Below are 23,248 nucleotides of genomic sequence, written 5' to 3'. Positions count from 1 at the left end.
GAATACATGTAGTCCTCAACTTCCAACAGTTCATTTAGTGACCATTTGAAATTACAACGGCATTGAAAAAAGTGATTTATGACCGTTTTTCACATTTACAATCATTGCAGCAATCTCCGTGGTCAGGTGATCAGAATTCAGACACTTAACAACTGACTCACATTTATGACGGTTGCAGTGTCGCAAGATCATATGATCACCTTCTGCGACCTTCTGGCAAGTAGGTAAGTCAATGGGAAAGCCAGATTCACTGAACAACCATGTTATTAATTTAACAACTGCACTGATTCACTTAACAACTGTGGTAAGAAAGTTAGTAAAATGGAGTAAGATTCACTTAACAAACGTCTCACTTAACAGCAAAAGTTTTGGGCTCAATTGTGATGTACACTGAAGACTATCTGTAGTTTTGAGTTCCCTCCAGATCCACAAAAAATGTGTTTTGAAGTCTGGCATCTCTGCCACATAAATTTATCAGGGCTTCATGTGAGGCCCTACTGATATTTGGTAAAGAGAATAAGCCAAACATCGGGGGCCCAAATCCCAAAAGCTTTAAGGAAGCGGCGACTAAAAAGTGCTTAGGCGTTTCGGGAAGGAAGGAAAGCCGCCGCAAAACTTCTTTTAATGGGGTGGGCAATCCGAAAGCGAGCGGTGGGGCGGGGGGGGGGGATGCTTCAGAAACTTCGGTGCCGAGAAAGGAGCGGCAGGAAGCCGAAAAGCCGCCGATTGAGACCAATCCAGCCGCGCCCCACTCCGCGCAGTGTGGAGGCGGCGGGGCTGGGGGGGGGGGGAGGCGGGGGGTTTGTTGTTCGTGGCTTGACGGGCGAGAGGGCGGCAGGAAGAAAACCCACCGGCATCTAAGCCGGCTCGATCTCGTCTCGCCCTGAAAGGCGGAGGCGGCAAGCACGGGGCGGGGCCTGGGCAGGCTCAGCGACCATAAATGGCGCCCATCCGGCTCTTTGCCCGCAAAGCAGCACGAGCAGCGGCGGCACCCGGACACTGCAGAGCCGGCATCGTTGTCGCGTGGAGCGGCGGCGGCGGGCAGCAGCGGGCAGCATGAAAGGGCCGTCAGCGGTCGGGCCGGCCTCGGAGGTGATCCGCGAGGGCGAGCTGGAGAAGCGCAGCGACAGCCTCTTCCAGCTGTGGAAGAAGAAGCAGGTGGTGCTGAGCAAGGAGAGCCTGAGCCTCTTCTCGCCCGAGGGCGGCGGCGGCAGCGGCGGGGCCGGCGGCAGGGCCCGCGCCAAGGAGCTGCGCTTCGGCTCCATCCAGAAGGTGGACTGCGTGGAGCGCACCGGCAAGTACGTCTACTTCACCATCGTCACCACGGACCGCAAGGAGATCGACTTTCGGTGCCCGGGCGAGAGCTGCTGGAACGCCTCCATCACCATGGCGCTCATCGACTTCCAGAACAAGCGCGCCATCCAGGACTTCAAGAGCCGGCAGGAGGCCGTCGAGCAGGCGGCGGCGGGCAATCGCGACCGGCGGTTGGCTCGGGCGCCCTGAGCCCCGCGCCCTGCCAGTCCCCCGCGGACCAGCCTAGCCGAGGTGAGCGATTGCCGTTGTTTTGACCACTAGTGTAGGTTGCGCTTCTGATCCTCGGTCTCCACTTCTTTCTTCCTCTTCCTCTTCGTCCTTCAGCTGAGAATGTTGAAGAAGTGAAGCTTCTCCAACAATATGATTGAGTTAGGCAACTCCTAATCTTTTTGAACTTTGGGAAAGCTATGCTCGTTCCCTCTCTGCTGAGGCTCGCGTCTATTGTGGGAGCCGAGCCTCATAAGTATTTATATTTAAAGACTGTGGAAGTTTGTTCTACAATTTGTCTTGGGGTTCAGTCCAGATTTTTGAGAGCTGCATAAGGAGAATGTTAGGGAAAGAGGGGAAGTTTATAACAATAGCAACCGAATTGACTGACTATAGCTGTACATACCCGAGATGCACAAGGCATGAGACACAAAGGGTAATTCTGAGCATGTTCCGAGCTAGAAAGCAGCTTGCCTCAAAAGAGTTCATTCATTGGAATGGAGACTGCAACATATTTGAGATTCAAGTGACAGGAACCGGAGGCAACTGCAGAGGAAGAACAGTTTGAAATCTGCTGTGGTGCACAATTTCTGTCAAAAGGAGCTGCTTGTTTTTGCCTCTCCGGAACTAGTGCCCGAGTCACTGAAGGAGCAGGGAAAAATTAGCCCAGCCTCTGTGTTTCTCAGAGTTTCACTCTGCTTGATTGACAAGACCTGAAGCCAGGAGATACTGGCCTTCCCAGAATTTCTCTGCTGAATACTGCCTTGAATGTTGCTCAGAGAACTAATGGTATAGGCAAAATTGCCCTTTTTGTGTGTTCAGTCAGTGCCTTTCAAATAGCAAATGTAATTCCGATATATTTTTTTAATCTTTCTAAGGTTTATTTAAAATGCAAGAGGGGACATATATAGCCCTCTTTTACAACCTTTCTGCATAGTGCTATATTTTTTGCACAATTATGCCTAGTCACTGGAGACTTGAAATGATTCCAATAAGTTACTCTCCATTGCTTATTGGAGACTTCAGTGCAATTTCGGCAAGCAGTCTTAATCTCTACCGAGTTCCGTGAAAGCTCTTAAGCCCAAACTTGGTATTGGTTGCTACTAAGGAAGTGTGTATAGTACTTACCTAGAAGTAAATTTTATTGAGCTCAATAATGCTGACTGTGATGAATATGCATGTGTTGATGTTGCAGCGCTTGGTTTCAGATGCAGACTTTTACCATCTGTTCCTATTCATAGTTTGGAATAGGTTGCAGTGGAGCTAGTTAATGTATTCTTGAGTGAAAATGAATTTCTAAACCACTTTAAAAAGCCAGTGCAATATATTTCTTGTGCTTGTCATCAGTTACTGTATTAGTAAACTCTATTCAGACACTAGATTTTTTTATTAAAAAGGGTGGAGGCGGGAGAAGTTCCTTGCTGTTTTGCATTTTTCCTGTATCCCTAACAGTTTTCTTTTCTTTTTCTTGCAATAGATTATACATCTGGATAACAAATACATTTGTCTTGGACTGAACCAAGACAGGATACCAATGAAGGAAAACAAAGGATGCTACTATACCTAGATTTTTTTCTAGGTGTGATGAGACGGCTAAGCAAAGAGGCCAAGCTTCTCCTTAGAGGCATTTATAAACCAAAGAACTTTTTTAAAAAAAAAAAAGAAAAAAGACTTAAGGCAAAGAATAAGGTGTACGTTCAACATCCAACTTTGCATTAAAACATTTTTTTTCTATTTATGAAAAGCAAAGAACATGCAGCACCTGCAGGTGCAAAATCATTTAAATTATTTGTAATATCTATATTGTATTTATTTTGATAAACATTTGTCTTAAATTGCTTTTAGCATTTGAATATGTCCATTCCAATAAAATATCTTTTTTACTGTATTTCTGCTGTGTTGTGTTCCCTCTATTAAGAGTGTAATCCTGTGTTCTACTGTAACCTACAACTTAGTGCCTACAAAAAAATGCAATTGATTAACTAATTTACTAATCCAAAAAGTTGATTCATTGTTTATTCTCTCAAAAAAATTTCTAGGTTTAAAAAATTTCAGAAAACTACCTGTGCCATGATCTATGTACAGAAAAATCCATTCATTATTTGTTCCCAATATTTTAGTCTACTTAGTCCAGCATGTATAACATAAACATGCATTATATAGGTAATGCCTTGCAGTTAGATTCTACATACTTCACTTGAAAAAAGTTCCTGTTTTTAGTTTTTGAATCAAATCACATATCAGGAGCATATACAATGGGCAGTATTTTGAACTAAGGATTGTGTGTTCATCACCTGCCTAGCTTATGAGTTGTAAGAGATGCACAAAATTCTCCAACATACTTTTTCAAGAAAGAAGTGAAAACCTATAGCTTTGTCTTCCCATCTTTGTTATATTATTAACTTTGGCTTGGTTGAGTGGCTCTGTACATTTAATTTCCTTCCAAATTTGAATTATTAGTGTCCTTCCTAAATTCACTGGTTTTGAAATTAAACCATTTGAATAGCAACCCATCTCCCTGTGGCATTGAGTAATGATACACCAGTATGTGGAGAAAGGTGCTGTAGGTTCCAGAATAAAAGGATGCTTATTTCCCAGACATGTACTTGACTGCCTGATGCCTGAACATAAAATTAACCATGCTGGGTGAGGGAAATGTGCCCAATACTTCTGAGGGAAGCATGACTAGATAAATATTTGTGCCATCTTTTGTATCCACTTAAAAGATCCACATACATTGTTATGTAAGAATTAACCCATGGTAAAGGCCATTTAAGTATTCAGTTAACAATTTTCTTTCATATTAAGTTTGGAGAAATGTGATAGTCTGCAACTTAACAACCACAACTGAACCCAACATTTTGTTACTGAGACAGTTGTTTAAACGGATTTTGCCCCACTTTGTGACCTTTCTTGCCATAGTTGTTAAGAAGCGAATCATGCTGTTAAGTTAGTAATACAGTTGTTCGGTCAATCTGGCTTCCCCATTGACTTTGCTTTGTCAGAAGATCGCAAAAGGTGATCACATAACCCAAGGACACTGCAACTGTCATAAATATGAGTCAGTTGCCAAACATCTGAATTTTGATCCCGTGACGATAGGATGCTACAACAGTGTTAAGTGTGAAACTTGTTCAAAATAAGTGCTGTTGTAACTTTGAATTGTCACTAAATGAATTGTAGTAAGTCGAGGACTACCTGTGCATTTTATGAGAATTATTCAGGGGAAAATAATATTGATATAGTGATCCTTTAGGAAGGTTTATTTGTGGTCATGTATTTGTCACATAGTTTTTAAACCCAGACCCTTAATAATATTAAACATTAACCTTTTTATAACTAACTACATTGCTTGATCAGAATGCTTTGAACCTATTTTTATTTGTATTATTTACTGGACTTACCTTGCTTGTTTGCTACCCATCCCAAAGGCCGCATATAATGTTGTGTGTGTGTACATGTGCATGTAAACACATTCTCAAAACCCCAAACACATAAATGTAAAAAAAACACTCTTCTCTTACATAGTCTTCAACAGACCTAAGCAGGGTGAGGCTGCCCTGATTTCTGCAAGGGAAGAGTTCCCTAGAGTGGAGGCAGCTATTAAGTACACCTGCTTCTGTGGCTCCTTTAGGAAACAATCCTGTAGGGATGAGACCTGGATGGAATGACTTTTTCATAACCAAGATGTGGAATGAACATGGAATCTGAGCATGGTAACTCGTGTCTTAGATCCTACTAGGAAACCAACTGGGAACCACTACAGTTCCTGAAGCAGCAGGGTCATCTCGGTATATTAAGACGCGCACCTAACTGCCTGGACTGCTGTATTCTGTACTTACTGTATCTTCCAAATGTTCTTCAAGACCACCCACGTTTTAGGAATCAAACCAGGAGGTGATAGTGAACACCGAATCTGCCCAGAAACGATTGCAATCCTCTGAATGGGTGTAAAATGGAATCTTTACATCTACAAATCCAAAGCCATTCCATATGGGAGGGATTCAATTTGTCTCTCTATCTAGTGTCCTGACAGCCTCCAGAACTGGATCAGCTCTGTCATTGCACTGCCTATTTGGCCAGGGGAGAAGATGTATAAGTGCATACCATCAGCGCTTTGCTGATGAATGACTTCCCTCAGTGGTATAATACAGAAGTTTAAGTCCAGAAGGATGCCCTGTTTGAATGGCACTGAAAAACATGAAGAGGACCAGAAAGATTGTGCTCCTCTGACCCTGATTTTCCAAAGGGGACCTTGACTGCTAAGAGTCCTCTAAGAACTTTGCAGCCATAGGACATCCATTTTCTCTACAACCTTTCCAAGAAACATTGAAGACAGGTTTATAGACCGTGCACAGCACTGCTGGCCTAAAGGAGGGTGTAATGCACTCCTTGCTCAAGAAATCTTTGCTTGATTTGACTGTAGATACCGGACCCTCAATATGTTGCATCAAATCTATTCAGATGGTCCAGGATTTAATGCAGAAGTGGATTTCAATTTATTTTACTACCGGTTCGCTCGTGCACTCGTTCACGGGTGGGTGGGTGGAGCCTCCCACCGCTGCCACTACCGGTTCACCCGATCTTGGGCAAATTGGCAGAAACCCACCTCTGATTTAATGGCATGTACAATTTGTGGGCAGTCATGTAAGGTCACTGTGTGTGAGCTGCACTGGTCTCGTTAGGTGTTCCAACGCTGGTCATCACTTTCAAAACCTTTCATGGCAGGGAGCCAGGTTACTTGTGGGACTACCTTGTTCTAGTGGTTCCTGCTGCCCCACCAGATCTGGCAGAGTGGGCAGAGCCAAGGTGGCACAGTGGTTAAATGCAACCACTGCAGGCTACTGCTAGATCAGCAGGTCAGCGGTTCAAATCTCACCGGCTCAGGGTTGACTCAGCCTTCCATCCTTCCGAGGTGGGTAAAATGAGGACCCAGATTGTTGGGGGCAATATGCTGACTCTCTGTAAACCGCTTAGAGAGGCCTGAAGGCCTATGAAGCGGTATATAAGTCTACTGCTATTGCTATTGCTATTCCTGGTACCATCAATAAAAAAGGTATCAGTTGGTGGGTTTCTGGACATGTGGTTTTCTGTTAAGGTGCCTGCTGTCTGGAACAGTCTTCCTCCTGAAATATGGACAGTCCCTCTAATATGGACCTTTCAGAAGTTTGTGAAGACTTTGCTCTTTCCCCAGCTTTATATATGATTAGTGGTTTTGTGATTGAGTGAGCTAAGTAGTGGGATCTTTTCGGGTGGGGGGGTTGTTTATCTTGCTTGCCACCCAAAGTTTTCTTGTATTAATGGTAGCCATATAAATTGGATTCATAAATAAATAAATGATTGTCATGGCAGCCTTGAAGTTCTGAGCCACGCCAGGCCTCTTGCTAAGAGAAGAAGGCTGAAGTCCCCCAATACTTCAAGCTGGAGGAACTCCGTTTCCCCCTCCCTCACCGAACAATCAAGTTGAGTAGTCCTAGCAGGGATGGCGGAGTGCAAGAAGGCGAATGGCGCACGACTGAGGCCAACTGGCTCTTCTTAACCCAGCCACACAGACAACAGAGTTGCAAGGCGGGCCTCATAACTTTCTAATTCATGCTCTCTTTGAACATGATCTTGCTTTTCACGTAGTGCTCAGACAACCTGTAACCACCAGTTGGCATTGTATCTGCCCAGAAGCAGTTTCTTCCTTTTCAAATACTCCTCCAAGTTTAGCTCTGGTAAGCAAGAGGAAGCATCAGCTTGTGTTATAGAGAGGCAATTTGAATACATAATTTGTAACATTCAGGCAAGGAGGGATAGGCCTGGAGTGAACTCAAGGCCTCCAATAATAGCATCTATGTTCACAAAGCCTTTTGAGGTTGAAAGTACTTTATAACATTTTTAAAACATCCTTCCTTCAAACATGTAAGTAGGCCAGTATCTCTGCATTGCAGATGGTATAGAATGGAAAGGGGAATTTATAGAGACAACAGGAGATGTGTACACACAGGCAGATTCACACAACTTGCTAAGCCTTAATGTAATAAGTAAACCCATAAGGCCATAAGTTAGACTTATTCATCATGATTTCTTAAATCATGGCTTACAATTATGGTAAACTCATTGCTCACTCTAGTGAACTTTTAATTGTAACTTGGGTGAGACATGTCTCTACTTAATAATTATGAGCAAATACTTAATCCTGAAATCAATATGTCTTTAAGCTTGTCTTATATTGTTAATTCTAGCATTATCCAATAGAAATTACCATTTGGGCTTCTATTACAATGTAATAATATAAGTTGTCTCATCAACTATCACTAGGAGTAAAAAAGGGGGGGATTATGCTGCAGAATACAGCAATATTTTCTAGATAGGAAATAAAAGGCATTTTATATGTAGCTCTATGTAGCTGTGATTTCCTGTTTTTTGTAATTAAGATAGCCAGTCACATGCTACATGTTACATCTATTCTGTTATGTTGATGAGAATGTGCAATTGTGTGCACAAGTAAATATTTCCTTTTCTTGGTACTTTTTCTAGCCAAAATTCAACTGTCTAAAATCTGTAATAACCATTGGAATAGTAGTCTACTATATTCCAAAGTACAGCATTCTAAAGTTATTATTTTTTTAAAAAAGTATTTTCCCCAAACGTTTTAAACAATGGTTTAGTACTATTGCATTTTAAGGTGTGATTCTGGTATTATATAAGTTGTAAATAATAAAAATACAGTATTTGAAGGCAATCCTGTCCGCAATGCCTCACCATGAGAAAGGTCATGGTGAACCAGGATTCTGCAGGGACTACAGCTGCTTTTCTGTGGCGGCAAAATTAATAGAAGAAAACGTAAATGAAAATGCCAGGAAAGGAAACAATGGTAGTCATAGCCATTTTTGGAGAGGAGAACAATGGCAGCCACAGCCATTTTTAGCTAGAAAAATGCTATAACCTTGTGACAAATGCATGTAGGGGCTGCAATGTGAAAACCTACCTGTCTGCTGCCTGGAACAAGGGATCCTTCTGGCTCTTAACACCAAAAATTGTAGATACGTCTAGAAAAAACACTGCTGTTCTTTTGGCTGGTTTCTTAGCTGCGCTTGGAAGCACCTCTGGCAACAGCAAATTAAGGGTTAAATCTCAGTGGGCTTTGCTGGGTCCAACACTAGTTTTCTTACCTTTGGAAATTCCTACCCAATAAATTATGCAAATATTCCTTTATGATGATATAATTATTTCCTTTTAAAATATAATATTAACAACCCCAATAACTGAAAATAAGCTTTTCCACGTGAGCCTTCTTTATGCCAACAACATACATGGAATTAGTCACTGAGTTTTCTCTTCTTTTTGAGGGATCTTCTTCTTCAAGAGATAGAAAAAACAGAGGTACATTCACCATTAGCTGTAAATAGCCAAAGGAGGAAACCCCAAATTGTCTATATAGAAATCCTCCTATTGTTTGGGCCAAATGTCCGTATCAGTGGAGTAACTGAAGCACTGATTCCAAGCATGGCACCTATGAGAAACAATGGAAAATCAGACAGCATAGATCAAAATTCATTTGTGATCTGCTCTAGCTCCAATGGATTAAAAGATCAGTGTCTGAAGAATTAAATACCTGCACCCTGAGTATAAATGGGCTCTGTTCCTAGAACATGCTTGATCCAATCAGCCACTCCTCTAGTCAAACCAATCCCACACTAAGCACTTTGGAAACATAATATTTGCAAACATTCCAGAATTGCCTGGAATCCCAGAGACCTCATATGCCCAAAGAGTATTGTAGTTTTGTATACTACCCAGAGTAGAATACTCTGGATTGGTGGGCAATAAATTTAAAATAAACCAGTTTGGGTGCCATACCCAAAAAATTCTGGACAGCACCTAGGAAATATGGACTGACAAAATTTCCACCTGTCAATTACAAAAGGCCATACTCCTTGAGTCTGCATATATACTATGTTCATACATTATCACATTCTAGGTTCTTGAGAAGAACATGATGTATATGAAGGCCAACACAGCTAAAAAACTGGCAACTGTGATTTCACATTTTTGTTTATATAATTATCACAAAATGCAAAGACCTGCAGATAAAGGTGGAAACAACTGTGGCAAAAGAAAACAGAAACTACCAAACGTATAGGTGCCTTGGGTTGCAATTCCAAAATAACGGTAACACCACTTAAACACCATCAGCATTGACAAAATCAATCTATTTCAAAGACAGCTTTACTTGGAACAACTTATATCCTGCAACGATACCTTTAGCACCATCAAACAACAACATCTGCCCACCCAGATCCTTGGGAAGGACTTGATAGGTCGATCAAGATGCCAAATCCAATCTGACTGTGCAAACAACAATATGCCATCACTAGCCCTGTTCCTACAGAATGAGGCAGGAAGTAGCAGGTGAGGCTTGACCATTATAGCTAATCAGTGTTTGGGATGTATGTCTGTGCCATCAGATCTTGGTAGTGGGATCTGTAAGAGAAAGGTCTGTTTTCTCAGCCCCTGACCCTCCACCTCTTTTTCAGATGACCAGGCAAGCAATATGGGTCAACAAACTGGCTTCCCATAACACAGTTCATTGTGGGAGCTAAATTAATCTTGTGCACTGGTTAAAATTAACCACTTGACAACCTGACCAGTTGACTCTTTTGATATTTCCCCAACACATTAATTGCTCCATTGGTTCCTGACAGAATTCTGTGAACAAGACAATTCTAATGCTGGCCCCATTTTAGGTGACATGATTGCTAAGAACATCTTGTGCAAAGGTGGCTAAATGTTGCTTAATTTTTGTGGCTTTTAAAACCCTGGATATCTTATAATAAAAGATAGGTAGGTAGGTAGGTAGGTAGGTAGGTAGGTAGGTAGGTAGGTAGATAGATAGATAGATAGATAGATAGATAGATAGATAGATATTGTAGATAGATATTGTAGATGATAGATAGATGATAGATGATAGATAGATGATAGATGATAGATAGATAGATAGATAGATAGATATTTTAGATAGATAGATAGATATTGTAGAGATAGATAGATATTGTAGAGATAGATAGATAGATAGATAGATAGATAGATAGATAGATAGATGATAGATAGATAGATAGATATCATGTGATTATGGTTTTACTTTCTGGTTTGTTATAATGATTGGTGCCCCACATTTGGATATAACTCAGAATTATGATTCACTTACTGAAAGCAAAAGTTTCATATTTCTTGTATCCAGAGTTAGAAAAGGAGAAATATATAGAAGACTGGGCTGCAGCTTCATCCCTGCATCTCTAGGTCAGTGAAACTATGCTTTATATGCTAATTATGCATTATTATGATGAGTTTCACTTGATTTGAGTATTGCCTATACAGATATTTGATGTACTTTTCTTATTATGTTTCTTAAATTATCTGGAAATTTTCTTAGCTGGAAGCCTACCACCTGCTTGACAGCAAAACAAGAATGAAAATAATTGCACAGCAAGAGTTCATTAAAAGGACCAGTCATTTAATGGGATGCTTTCCACTGACAGGGAATGGTAAAGGGTGTGATAGAGGAAATCTGCGGGTAACTAAGGTAACATGCAGTTCCACCCCGGGCCAAAAATGGGTGTTGAAGCTTTTTTAAATAATTGTGTTAGCTTGGGAGTCACTTGCACTGCAGTAATTGCTAGGTATGGATTTAGTAAAAATAGCCTAAATGTTTAATATATTTTGTCCATTGGCACACGCTGACCCTAGTTTACTTTTTTGGGAAGGTCAGCACTTCTTGCATGATAGAATTAATCATTTATTTTTAGAGCTGAAAGGATCGGAACTATGCTAGCTACAAGCTTTTGTTCAAGGCTCTTCTGTGCTTTAGTTCAAATCCTCAAATTTAAATATAGCACAAATTCCAAACATGTTTTACCCAGTGACTTGTCATTTCCTATCTAATACCCCCAAGTACCAGCCACCTCCTGCTGTAAAGTTTGACACATATATCCATAACACATGGGTGATGAGCTGGGAACTCACAGACTTTTTTGGAGGGGGGGGAGCAATATGTATGAGCATCCAGGCACACAGGCACCCTTTCTTCTATTCCTTTAAGTCCTGAATCCTGTTTCTGCTCCTAAGCCCTGTTCCTAGTTTTCTGCTGCTTTTAAGCCGACGTAAGCAGTCCTTCTCAGTTGTCAACTCATAATCATCTACGCAAATCAGACTCAGGATAAGCCGCTGAACTGGCTTCCTTATGTGATTCAGGTTGCCTCTGGGCCAAGGAAGCAAGCTGAGCAGGCTCCGTCTCCCTGACAAAAGCTCTTTTGAGAAACAGTCTGGACCAGTTGCAGCTGCTACTTTCAACTTCCCCAACACCCTCCATTTCAAAAGGTTTGGCCAGAACCCAATAATGAGAGAGTGCAGAGAATGTCCAGGCCATAAATACTGTGACTAGCAATATCACACTTAATTTCAGCCGTGTTTTGTTAAAATTGGATTCAGAGAAGTGAGGCCCTTCCCGATATTTACTTAGATAATGAAGTTTAAATTCTTATTTAGTTTCTCTGGATAGTTTATCAACTAGAAAATTATTACAGACAATCATCATAAAAATCATTGTTTCCTAGGGAACAGCTAGGGAGATTTTAAATGCTAGAACAGGGGTCCCCGACCCCGGGCCACAGCCCACTCCCGGGCCTTGAGCCCTTCAGAACCGGGCCATGGAAGTGAATGTGCATTCCCATTTGCGCAACCAGTGGGCAAACACATGCACCTGCGCTCCATTTGCACAAGTAGTAGGTACACATACTCGCTGCTCGCACTAATGGAGCTATGCTCGCATACCGCTTGTCCGCTGTTTGCGGGGACTCATCAAAGGTGGTATTCAGCAGTTCTGATCAGTTCTGGAGAACTGGTAGCGGAAATTTTGAGTAGTTCGGAGAACCGGTAAATACCACCTCTGACTGGTCTCACCCCCATCTATTCTCTGCCTCCTGAGTCCCAGCTGATTGGGAGGAAATGGGGATTTTGCAGTAACTTTCCCCTGCCACACCCATCAAACAAAGCCCACAGAATCGGTAGTAACATTTTTGAATCCACCACTGGAAATCATCCCCCCTCCGCGGCTGGTCTGCAACGCCAGAATATTTGAGCAACTTTGGGGGGTAGAATGTGATTCTTGTGTGTCGGTTAGGGATTCCTTGGAGAGGAAGCATCTAAGACATCAAAAGCTTTTGAGAATTAACCTTTCCATGTGTGGCCCATATACATGATTACCGCCATCATCATCCCACATATAATTTCAATGGCTGTTCTGAAGGACTTCTGATTGGAGCTACCAGTTGAGAAAAGAGCGTGTAGGTTGGGGAGTTGCTTGGCTGTGTGATGGGTGGAGTGGGATGGGATCTGTCTTGAATTGCAGATAGGGTCACATATCATCCAAAGTCATCCAGGCATAAAAAAAGCCATGCAGAAAGAACATTCACTAGGAAATTAATCTCAGGAAATGCTGCATGATTTTACTTCTTCGTTAACAACTGGGTCATCAAGTAATATGGGTCACTGGCTTCCTTGCAGGCATTTTTTGGTAACTCCAGCTCTTTTGATTTTAACTAGTTTTCACCGGCTTGGCAGATATGCAATTCCAGTAAGATGACCCTTTTCTTCTGTGTCCAATTATGTGAGAGCTGCAGAGACTTTGGAACTTGGCATTGCTTCCTGCAGAGCTCTAAAAGGTTCCTAGGCAGAGAGAGCATGATGTACCAGACTGTTGCCAATGCTCATTTTTGGAAAGCAGTGGACCAAAACCAAGTAGCACATCCAAAAGGAAACATTAATCAGAAAGAGAAAAGAGCGAGCCTTACCTGTGTCAGAAACAGGGACTGACTCTTGGTCAGGATGTTATCGGCAATGACACCGAAACACTGAAGGAAAACACCCATGGGGGGCACAATGACGCAATAATGAAAGACATTGGTCATCAGGACCTGTGAGAAAGAAGGTTAAGGTAAGGTAAGGTTCCCCTCCCACATTGTGCTAGTTGTTCCTGACTGTAGGGGGCAGTGCTCATCTGTTTCAAAGCCGGAGACGCCAGCGGCTGTCCGAAGATGTCTCTGTGGTCATGTGGCCGGCATGCCTAATGCCAAAGATGCATGGAACTCTGTTACTTTCCCACCAAAGGTGGTTCCTATTTTTCTTACTTGCATTTTTACATGCTTTTGAACTTCTAGGTTGGCAGAAGCTGGGAAAGAACAGGAGCTCACTCCATTATGCAGGCACTAGGGATTCGAACTGCAACCTTCTGATTGACAAGCTCAGTGTCTAGCCACTGAGCCATCACGTCCCAAAAGAAGAGTAGCAGGTCACAATAATCAGAAAGATCTTCTTACCAACTCTTTCAGGTTCCACAAATGATTTCAAATTACCTGTCCCAAAATGTATGGTGTACAGGAACTACAGTAGTCCTGACTTACCAATTCATTTAGTGATTGCTCACAACTGCACCTGAAAAAACGTAGTAGGACCATTTTTCACGCTTATGACCTTTGCAGCATCCCCGTGGTCATATGATCATAATTCGCATGACACTTGGCAACCGACTCATATTTATGATGGTGGCGTTCCCGGGGTCACATAATCCACCTTTTTCCACCTTCTGACAAATAAGTCAACGGGAAGCTAGTTTCATTCTTAACTATGTAGCTAACTTAACACCTGCAGTGATTCACTTAACAACTGTGGCAAGAAAAGTCATAAAATGGAGCAAAAGTCAATTAACAAATGTCTCACTTAGCAACAGAAATGTTGGGCTCAGTTGTGGGTCATACATCAAGGACTACCCATAATTGGTTCCGTTCTATTTGCACAAATGACTTGGGATGGATATGGGCGATGGGTTTCCCCAAAGAGCAGAATGCCAATTGCTCAGGAGAAGATGTGAAATAAATTCATAAATTGTGAAATTAAAGTGACATGATCAGGTCCTGATGACCTGGAATGAATGGTGTGTCGGATGCTATTAAAAAGCTTAGTTGACAATTTGTTTAGGCTGTTATTATTAGATCTTTATTGCAGGGCACATCTATATAGCCCGGTTAGTGGCAGGATATAACTGAACGTTTGATGGTGTGTCTTCATCCCAGGGGACTCTGGGACAGCCCAACATCATCTGGTGGCACAACTCACTTTTTCTGCTTCTTGAACACCATTACAGGAGCCAGAATGGCTCACTGGGAAAACATTTGGCAGCCAACAACTTGCAAATAAACTGAACTGGAAACTATTTATCCATGTCTTAAAGTCCCCAGTCACAGTTCTGAGGATTGGCAACCGACCACAGTTCTGAGGATTAGTACGTATCATAGACAATATTGTACCATTCAAACACTACTGGCTTAATACTTATTTTCATAGATGAAGGCTGCTGATGTTAGCAGGGGAACTGATACTGTCAATTTTAATGGGGAAGATGCCTATAGTATCTCCGCCCTCCACTATTATATAACAATATAGTCAAAAATTACTCCCTCTCTTATCTTCACATAGTCTCAGCTGAAGTGCCATCTGATTTGACAGAATTCTTGGGATAGTCACATAGTGTGGATGAAATCCTTACAACATACTGGCTTGATATTTATAATAGTTGTATTCCTCTTCCTTCCAGCAGATTCAGTTTCACTGCTCACTCTTTGTTCTGATTTAATTAGGATTCTTCTAGTTTAAATACACAATGGACAGTTGATGAGCAGATTAAGACTATTCCTAATGGAAAAGAATTGTTAGTACTTAAAGGTCCCTGCCAAGAGTTTGTAATCTAGATGATAAATTGCAGCAGAGATTCATTTCTCCAGTCTCCTAGGAGTCAAAGATTGCCTTATATAATGGAACCTTTTAACAGTCCAGGAAGTTTCTACTTTTTCTCTAATTATCCATAGAGGACTCATCATCTAAGATAACCGATTCCCTGTGAATTAGGACACTATGGTGCCCTGAGATGATGGGTTGGGCCGTTCAACATCCACATTTTCCATGACTGGTTCAATCATTTACCTTCAAAGTTTTCTGTATCAGCCTGCACTAGTGCATACACTGTATGTGAGAAAAATATTCTCCTAATATGGCTTTTAGCTCAAGAAAGGAAGCAGTATATTTAGGCATTTTCTTGGTTCTTCTCCAAAATCCTTTCCCAGAATTGTCTTGGGGCTAAACTTGCAACATGATACTTCCCTAATATGATATGCACAGCAATAATCCGCATAGATTATTAACATTAAATCATGATTCCCAAATACATGAAAGGCGGGACATGGAACTTAGGATTTGGGAACCAGTTTGGCTTGCTCACTTGTAAGTGACTTAATTGAACTTTAATGAGCTAAAATTCTCTCAGTTATGTAGATCAGTTTGCAATGCATATACAGCATGACAAGGACAATCTTTTTGTACTACACTACTGTAGTATAGATGCTTAAAATCTTGATTCCACATAATATGGACTCTAGATTTTGGAATGTTTCTAGGATTTCTTCAGTTTGGGGAGATGTTCAATGGTAGAGACCCCAGTTTGTGTGCAAAAAGTCATTAATTCAATCCTTGACTTTTCTGAGTTCTGAGGTCAAGTAGGAATTGATGGGGAACTTTGTCTGTAAAAAGTTATTGGTTTTAATCCCTTCAAATAATGTCCTAGAACTTGCTTTCTTTCATTTGTTGTCACTTCACAAAATTCTTCAATACCGTAACAAGTCACTTTTGTAAATCCAACACAGGGATGTTATCCAGGTTGAACTTTTTGTTTGTATATCCCTTTAAGTATTAAAATATCAACTGGTTTCATTTGTATATCCAGTGTAACAACTTTTCTCATATTATTGTAGACTGTCATTTAAAAACCACTTTCAGATCAGTCTCGTCCAGCAAAACTTGTTCCTTTTCCATAACATCTTTTAAACACAAGCTGTCTATAATGGCAGACACCTTTAAAATTAACTTCTGGGTCATTGTTCACAAACACCCCTCAAAATGTCCAATGTTGAAGTATTGTGCTCCGTTCTATATTAGTAACTCTAAATCTTCTCCTTTAATTGTAATCTTTAGTTCCTTCTGGTTCCTTCTAGTGTCCAACCTTCAATCTCATCCTATTATGTTTTTTTAAAGAATTCAAACAGCAGCATTCCCTCCTTATTTCAAATTCATCTGGACTCTTAGTCAGTTTGTACTTTTCCAAAATTAACCTTCTAATCACCCTTTTCTGTTTATTTTTTTTAAAGTTTTTTTTAATTCCTTACATTTATATTTAAAGTTTCTTTCACAAATAATTCAACAAGATTCATCTGGTACTGTAAAACCTGTTCCAAAAGCTCTTAATAGCTGAAAAGCAGTTAATAAGTGATTTCAAAAAGAAGAATGCAAACTCAGTATCATAATAGCAATAGCACTTAGACTTATATACTGCTTCATAGTGCTTTACAGCCCTTTCTAAGCGGTTTACAGAGTCAGCATGTTGCCCCCAACTATCTGGGTCCTCAAAGGTTCTGACCACGGTTTGGACATGGTTTCCCTCATCTCCCAGAATTATAAACGATGTCTGATGTTAATGATGACAAGAATATGGCTGATTGATCACACAAATAAGAATCAAGAATCATGGGGAATATAGCCAAAATCACCAGGGCTTTTTTCTTTTAAGACTCCAAGAAGCCTTGGGGTTGCTGGCAAAATGTTCATATGAGCTTTCCATCTCGGGCATTTTTTCTCTATTTTAAAAAATTCTTTGAAGTCAATGGCCCAATAAGTGAGAGTATTTTTGGCTTCTTGATTGTACTATTTGAACAAAAAAAGTATTTGATCCTAGAAAAGCTTGGGAAAATACAGATAAGGAGCTAAAAAGCAAATGGCTGTTCTTTGCCCTTACATCAATAGTGTCCACTGGCAATGCCAAAAAAAAGAGAGAGAAAGTCAAAATGACAGCCACAACAGTGTGATCAAAACCCCACCCATTTTTATGAGTGAACTGAATATGAGATTCACATTAAAATAAGTGAAGCTTTGCTTGTGCCATTGAAGTTGACATACCCAATGTCTTGTTTTGTCTGCCCAGTCCAATCTGTTGCCTTGTCTTCTCTTCAGCACTGTAAGAATGCTTTATAAATAAATATATCATTCAAATTTCCTGGAAATGAAGTAATGCTCTGCCTCCAGTCTTCCTTTTCTTTGTATTACAATATACATGGTTCAAGATCTTGGAGTGGTGAGAAAAATCAATATCAGCCCACTAAGCTCAAAGAGAATGCTTAATGTTTTCATTTCACACAAAGGCATATTCTCTAGTGCTAAAGCACTCCCCAAAATAAATTTGAATGTTGCTTTTTTAATATTCATGAAAACGTAGTCGACAATTTAAAACATTCTCAGCTTAGGAGACTTTTGCATGATTATTCTGCCAGACTAGTTCCTAGGGATGTGATACTTGGGGCCATTCAGAAGCAGTCAAACTACATACATATATGGTGCATAAGCGCACCAGCGTGACTTCCGTCCCTGTCCTACTGTCTCCATTTATTCGTACCCATTTAGTGTATTCATATCTATGCTTATACTTATACCTGTTATCTTTTACATGTTTGACAAACTAAATAAAATAAACATCTAGTATCCCTGGGTTCACCAACAAATGCACGATAGACATATGCGCGCTGACAAAACCGCGATGTCAAAATCGCGCCTTCAAAATCGCTAATTGATTTTTGACAATAGTGAGCTGACAATGCATGATGACAAAATCGCGTCATCAATAAACTATAGACAGCCCAGTGAGTGTGCTGGACCTTTAACATAGTGGGACGCATATACGTACGTTATAACCCTAACCCTAACCCTAATTTTATTTTATTTATTGTGCTTGTCATCGTGGTTTTGTCGGCGCGATTTTGACGTCACGAATTTGGGGGTGCGATTTTGACGTCGCGTTTTAATCGGCGCTATTTTATTGCCAATTTTAGCTGGGTCAGTGAGGAGCATCATTGAGGGAATCACACAACTTTGCCTCTGGTCTACTCTAACTAGTAACAGTTCTTTAAGTTTTCAAGTGGAAAATTCTTCCTATTGACTGTCACCTAAGAATGAAGTGGAAGTGTGAGCCTCAATTTTCTGTAGCTGTTCTATTTACTGGGCTGGGCTTCCGCTCCAAGACCATCGTTTATTTCCAAGATGCCTCCTATGAAAAGTGATCAGGCTGAACTCTGTCTGGGCCCCCGCTTGAGATCTGGGGCATCTTGTTTACTGCTCTCCATTTCACCTCATTCCCCCCCCTTCATCTGTTACCTAAACTTTTTCAGGGCTCTTTTTCAGCACAGCTGGCTTCGGTTAATTTCAGCCTGCATATTTTGGAGGCCACTGAGGGGAAGTGATTCTATGGGGGCGGGATGAGGGAAGTGTAACTCGAGAGCTTTGTTAAATGTCTTCCGTACATAAATCTTTTTTTATCAGCCAACTTTATCAGCTGCACACTTTGTTCGGGCATGGACGTTCCTGGGGATCCATTCAAGTTGTATCGAGATCTCTTTCGCCTTCAAAGGCAAAGAGAGAGATAGTTTCTTATTGGATGCTTAAGCTCAGAGCTTTCAAAAAATTTTATTTGCAAAGAGGACAACAGCCTCCCTTTTCTGTCAGTAGTCATTATGGGAAGCTATTTGTGGCCCCTTTCTTTTAAGGCAGTGTTTCTCAACCTTGGCGACTTTAAGTCCAGCTGGCTGGGGAATTCTGAAAGTTGAAGTCCACAAGACTTAAAGTCCACCAAGGTTGAGAAACCACTATTTTAAGGTTTGTGTGGTCCATTTCCCAGAGTAAGCTTTTTCTCCAAGAGACATCTAAAGTTAGCTGCTGGGTGTGTATGTGGCTGTGTGTCTCAATGTACAGGTGGTTCTTGACTTACGACCACAATTGAGCCCAACATTTATGCTGCTGAGAAAGATATTTGTTAAATAAGTTCTGCCTCATTTTACAACCTTTGTTTCCCCAGTTGTTAAGTGAATCACTGCAATTATTAAGTTAGTAACACAGTTGTTGATGGGAATTTGGCTTCCCCATTGACTTTGTTTGTCAGAAGGTCATAAAAGGTGAACACATGCCAAACATTTTAATTTTGATCATGCGACCATGGAGATGCTGCAACATTCATGTGAAAAAAAAAATGATAAGTCACTTTTCAGTGCCATTGTAACTGTGAATGGTCATTAAATGAACGGTTTTAAGTCAAGGACTATCTGTTTCTTCTTACTATACTTTGTTCTCTGAATTGAAGCTGATTTTGCTGACATTTTAATATCGTGCTGTGATCAGCACTGGTGTTACTGTTAAAATTTAAGAACTTGTGTTAATAGGAAACTCTAGGTCCTAGGTTAGCCTGATGAAAGGGCCCCTTTAATTTTCAATATATGATCCCAAGTAAATGAGCCATTTTGGCCAGAGGGCATTTTAATTTTTGGAAAACAGTGTATATGTTCACTATTTCGGTGATTATTGCTCAATGGATTTTCAGATATAATTTTTGTTTACTTCACATTTCTTTCCTGAGATTCAATTGCATAATCTGCAGTGGACATTATTCCAGCATTTTGTAATCCAAAGCAGTACAAAATTTTGTTGAATCTTACCATAGCAATGCCAACGCCACATAAAACAATAACACTCAGCATAAGCAAAGGACCGCTCAGTATACCGACTGGTTAATCTTCCAATTATTAGGCCCTGGACAACCTGGGGGCGGGAGAGGGAGAGAGAGAGAGAGAGAGGAAAAAAAACCAGATTAATCAAGCTCTTTGAAATTTCTAGATTAAGTACAGACTCATATTAAACAATAGTTTCTGCAGAGTATCAGATCCAAAATTATATTATATCTAGGAGATATTCAATTGACTGAATAACATGCTTTCAGCATTATACGTTCCTGTCTTCTATCATTTGGATCACCAACAGAGAAGAAAGAGATAATTAATGTTCCTTCCAGGATATTCCGTGAAACACACCATGTTTCCTGTCCTAATTTTATTTTTTTTAACAAATGTTTAAAAATAAACCTCCCAGGTGTTCACAAGTGTTTTGATCAAATCCATCAGCTCATTCATTTTGTAAGCGTTGTCCATAATATTACAAATGGGCCAAAGAAATCATATTACGCTGATGACATAAAGAAATTACAGTTTAAGAGAATATTATACATAGATCCAGGCAATGGAACTTTGTTGCTTTTAAATAAAACTGGAGAGGCGAGAGGACTCTTCCAGAGGTGGTATTCAGCAGGTTCTGACCCAATTCTGGAAAACCGGTGGCAGAAATTTTAAGTAGTTTGGCGAACCGGTGAATACTAGCCCTCATTGGCCCCACCCACATCTATTCTCTGCCTCCCGAGTCCCAGCTGATTGGAGGAAATGGGGATTTTGCAGTAACTTTTCCCTGGAGTGGGGAGAGAATGGAGATTTTACAATTGCACGTGCACCGAATCAGCAATAATGCCTGCAGTAACCCACCCCTGATTTAATCACCTCTTTCCAACAGTTTATTGGCACACCAAATAAACCTTTTGTGGCGGGTGGGGAGGAGGAACAGCTGGGAAGGCATTTTGAGTTAGAAAAATGTCTACAAATTTGGTAAGAATGGTAGTATCCAAATTAGACAACAGCTGGTTCTGACAATAATTCATTAAAATGAGAAATGCCAAAGGAATAATCGGAACATACCATTTTGTCTTTAAAAAGTGGTATTATTTCAACAAATATTTTAAAAACACAACCAATTACAATAACTATAATGCAGGAGTTCACTATAATTTCATATAGGATTGATTTCTCTTAGTGCTTTGATAGTATGTTGCCAAATCTGCTCTAAACAATACAAGTTAAATTAAAACTTGTAAGAAACATAATGTATTTAGAAATACATTAGACAAGTACAAATTCTCCAAAATCATCTTTCAGAAGGATGAGTTTTTTTAAAATAATAAATGTGAACAAATTTGATTCTGCTTCCAATGCATACTGTATAGACAAAATATGAATACTTAGTAAGAATATTTTAACTCCCCTCGCCTCCTGCTTTTAAATATTGCTGATATGGTACACATTTAAGATAATCAATATAATAAAAAACTTTGCCAGTTAAAATATATCAACTAAAATTCTAAACCCACTGATTACACTTTTTAGAAATGGATTGAAATACAGCAGTACAACATAGTGCTCAGAGCCCTACTAAACTAAATAGGTATATATGTACACTAACATTTGGGGGGAAATTATCCATAATCCACCATTATACACATAAGATTCCAATGAAAAGGAATCAACGGAAATTAAATTCTTCATTAGGTGCTTGAGTGACAGAATTTTAATACAAATGGATCAAACTGTCTAGTTAACATCCCTAGGCAAGAAAAATTCAAATGATTAAAAGGGAAGTTATCAACACTGTCTAAATGGGGAGCTTTTAGGGGGAGAAAAAAGCAAGTTCAAATGTAGAAAAGTAGGCCATAAATTAATGACAACACAATTTGATCCCCTAAAATAGTTCTTAAATGTATAGGTTTCTTCCTTGGGGTGTGCCATTGTACTGAACAAGTAATTATAGGATTCGAGGTTTAATTGGATTTCCCCCCCACCCTAAAGGCTAGTTCCCAGACTCCACAAATAGACATTTTAACACATTCATTTCTACACTACAATACAAAAGGTACCCTGTTTCCCCAAAAATAAGATCTCCCTGGATAATAAGCCCAATTGAACTTTTCAGCGCATGCGCTAAAATAAGCTCTCCCCTGAAAATATTGCAACACAGCAGCAGCCATGAAGTGACCACACTCGCCACCTCCTACACCTCAAAAATAATAAGACCTCCTCAAAAATAAGGCCAAGCGCTTATTTCGGGGGTCAAAAGAAAATAAGACCCTGTCTTATTTGGGGGAAGCATAGTAGCCATTGTGCAGCTGATAGAAAAGGAATAGCTGGGGCCACGGGCAATGTTGTGATTACTACTGTATTATCTCTTGATTAATTTGTGCGGGGGAGTGTTTACTGTTCCATGGAAAATACAAAAAGGTCCTGTTAAATCCTAAATGACTACCAGAAAATCAGAAGCTCACTCTTGTCTGCCAGTTTTATGGCTGTTGTCCTTTTAATTAAATTCTACTGTATTTCATTATTGACCTTCAGATCATGCCATCGGAATATGTGCTCTAACATGCTAAGAGTAACCAGTGCAGGATTGCTTATCCAAGATATCACTCACAACAGCAGGATTACTTTTGACAGTGCCCTAGTTTTGAGGACTTTTGGCTTATTTACACACATATTCACAGACATACACCCTCCTCCGTCAGAGTGTTTCTTTCCTTAAAACCATTCAGCAAACAAAGAAAAGAGCAGAAACAATATGAGAAGCCCAGGGATGATTACATCACACTTACAGCGCAAGGAAGCAGCACAGCTGTTCTATCTGCTGTTTTGCTACAGCAGATCATAGAAGATAAAAAGGCCCATTTAATATATTGATCAGCAAAGTAATGAAAACTAAGCTGGATTTGTTATGTTTCTTTCAGCTGAAAATGGACTGATGGGGAAGGAGGATGGGGAAAATGTGCTTAATAGTTCCATCATCCATCACAAATTGTCCTGCATAAAGATAATTTAATCAATGCCAATGTGATAGCACACTGTGTTTTGCCTTGTATGGTAGTCTGGGAAAAACCACTTACATTTTGCCTTGTATG

General features: G+C 40.3%; 2 protein-coding genes across 2 annotated transcripts in view; one reads left to right on the top strand and one right to left on the bottom strand.

Annotated features, from left to right (window-relative positions):
• The first annotated feature begins 982 nt into the window (after positions 1-982).
• Positions 983-3,409, top strand: LOC116512138 (pleckstrin homology-like domain family A member 2). The gene is made up of 2 exons (XM_032222441.1): positions 983-1,545; positions 2,999-3,409. The coding sequence occupies exon 1, from the start codon at positions 1,057-1,059 to the stop codon at positions 1,501-1,503; it is 447 nt and encodes a 148-aa protein (XP_032078332.1). The 5' UTR covers positions 983-1,056; the 3' UTR covers positions 1,504-1,545; positions 2,999-3,409.
• A 3,980-nt stretch (positions 3,410-7,389) lies between these two features.
• SLC22A18 (solute carrier family 22 member 18) overlaps positions 7,390-23,248 on the bottom strand; it is a 76,634-nt gene continuing 60,775 nt past the window's right edge. The window contains 7 exon segments of the mRNA XM_032212845.1: positions 7,390-8,889; positions 8,891-8,962; positions 8,964-9,019; positions 13,356-13,377; positions 13,380-13,478; positions 20,142-20,189; positions 20,191-20,244. Of these exon segments, the coding sequence (XP_032068736.1) occupies positions 8,830-8,889; positions 8,891-8,962; positions 8,964-9,019; positions 13,356-13,377; positions 13,380-13,478; positions 20,142-20,189; positions 20,191-20,244 (411 nt within the window). The 3' untranslated portion in view covers positions 7,390-8,829.

Source organism: Thamnophis elegans, chromosome 1 (genome assembly GCF_009769535.1).
Source record: "Thamnophis elegans isolate rThaEle1 chromosome 1, rThaEle1.pri, whole genome shotgun sequence".
NCBI classification, from domain to species: domain Eukaryota; kingdom Metazoa; phylum Chordata; class Lepidosauria; order Squamata; family Colubridae; genus Thamnophis; species Thamnophis elegans.
The sequence above is the reverse complement of the archived record's forward strand: the minus strand, read 5'-3'. Positions and strand labels throughout refer to the sequence as shown.

Excerpts from the sequence above, each read along its gene's own strand:
- LOC116512138 (XM_032222441.1), top strand. The coding sequence starts at position 1,057 with ATGAAAGGGCCGTCAGCGGTCGGGCCGGCCTCGGAGGTGATCCGCGAG.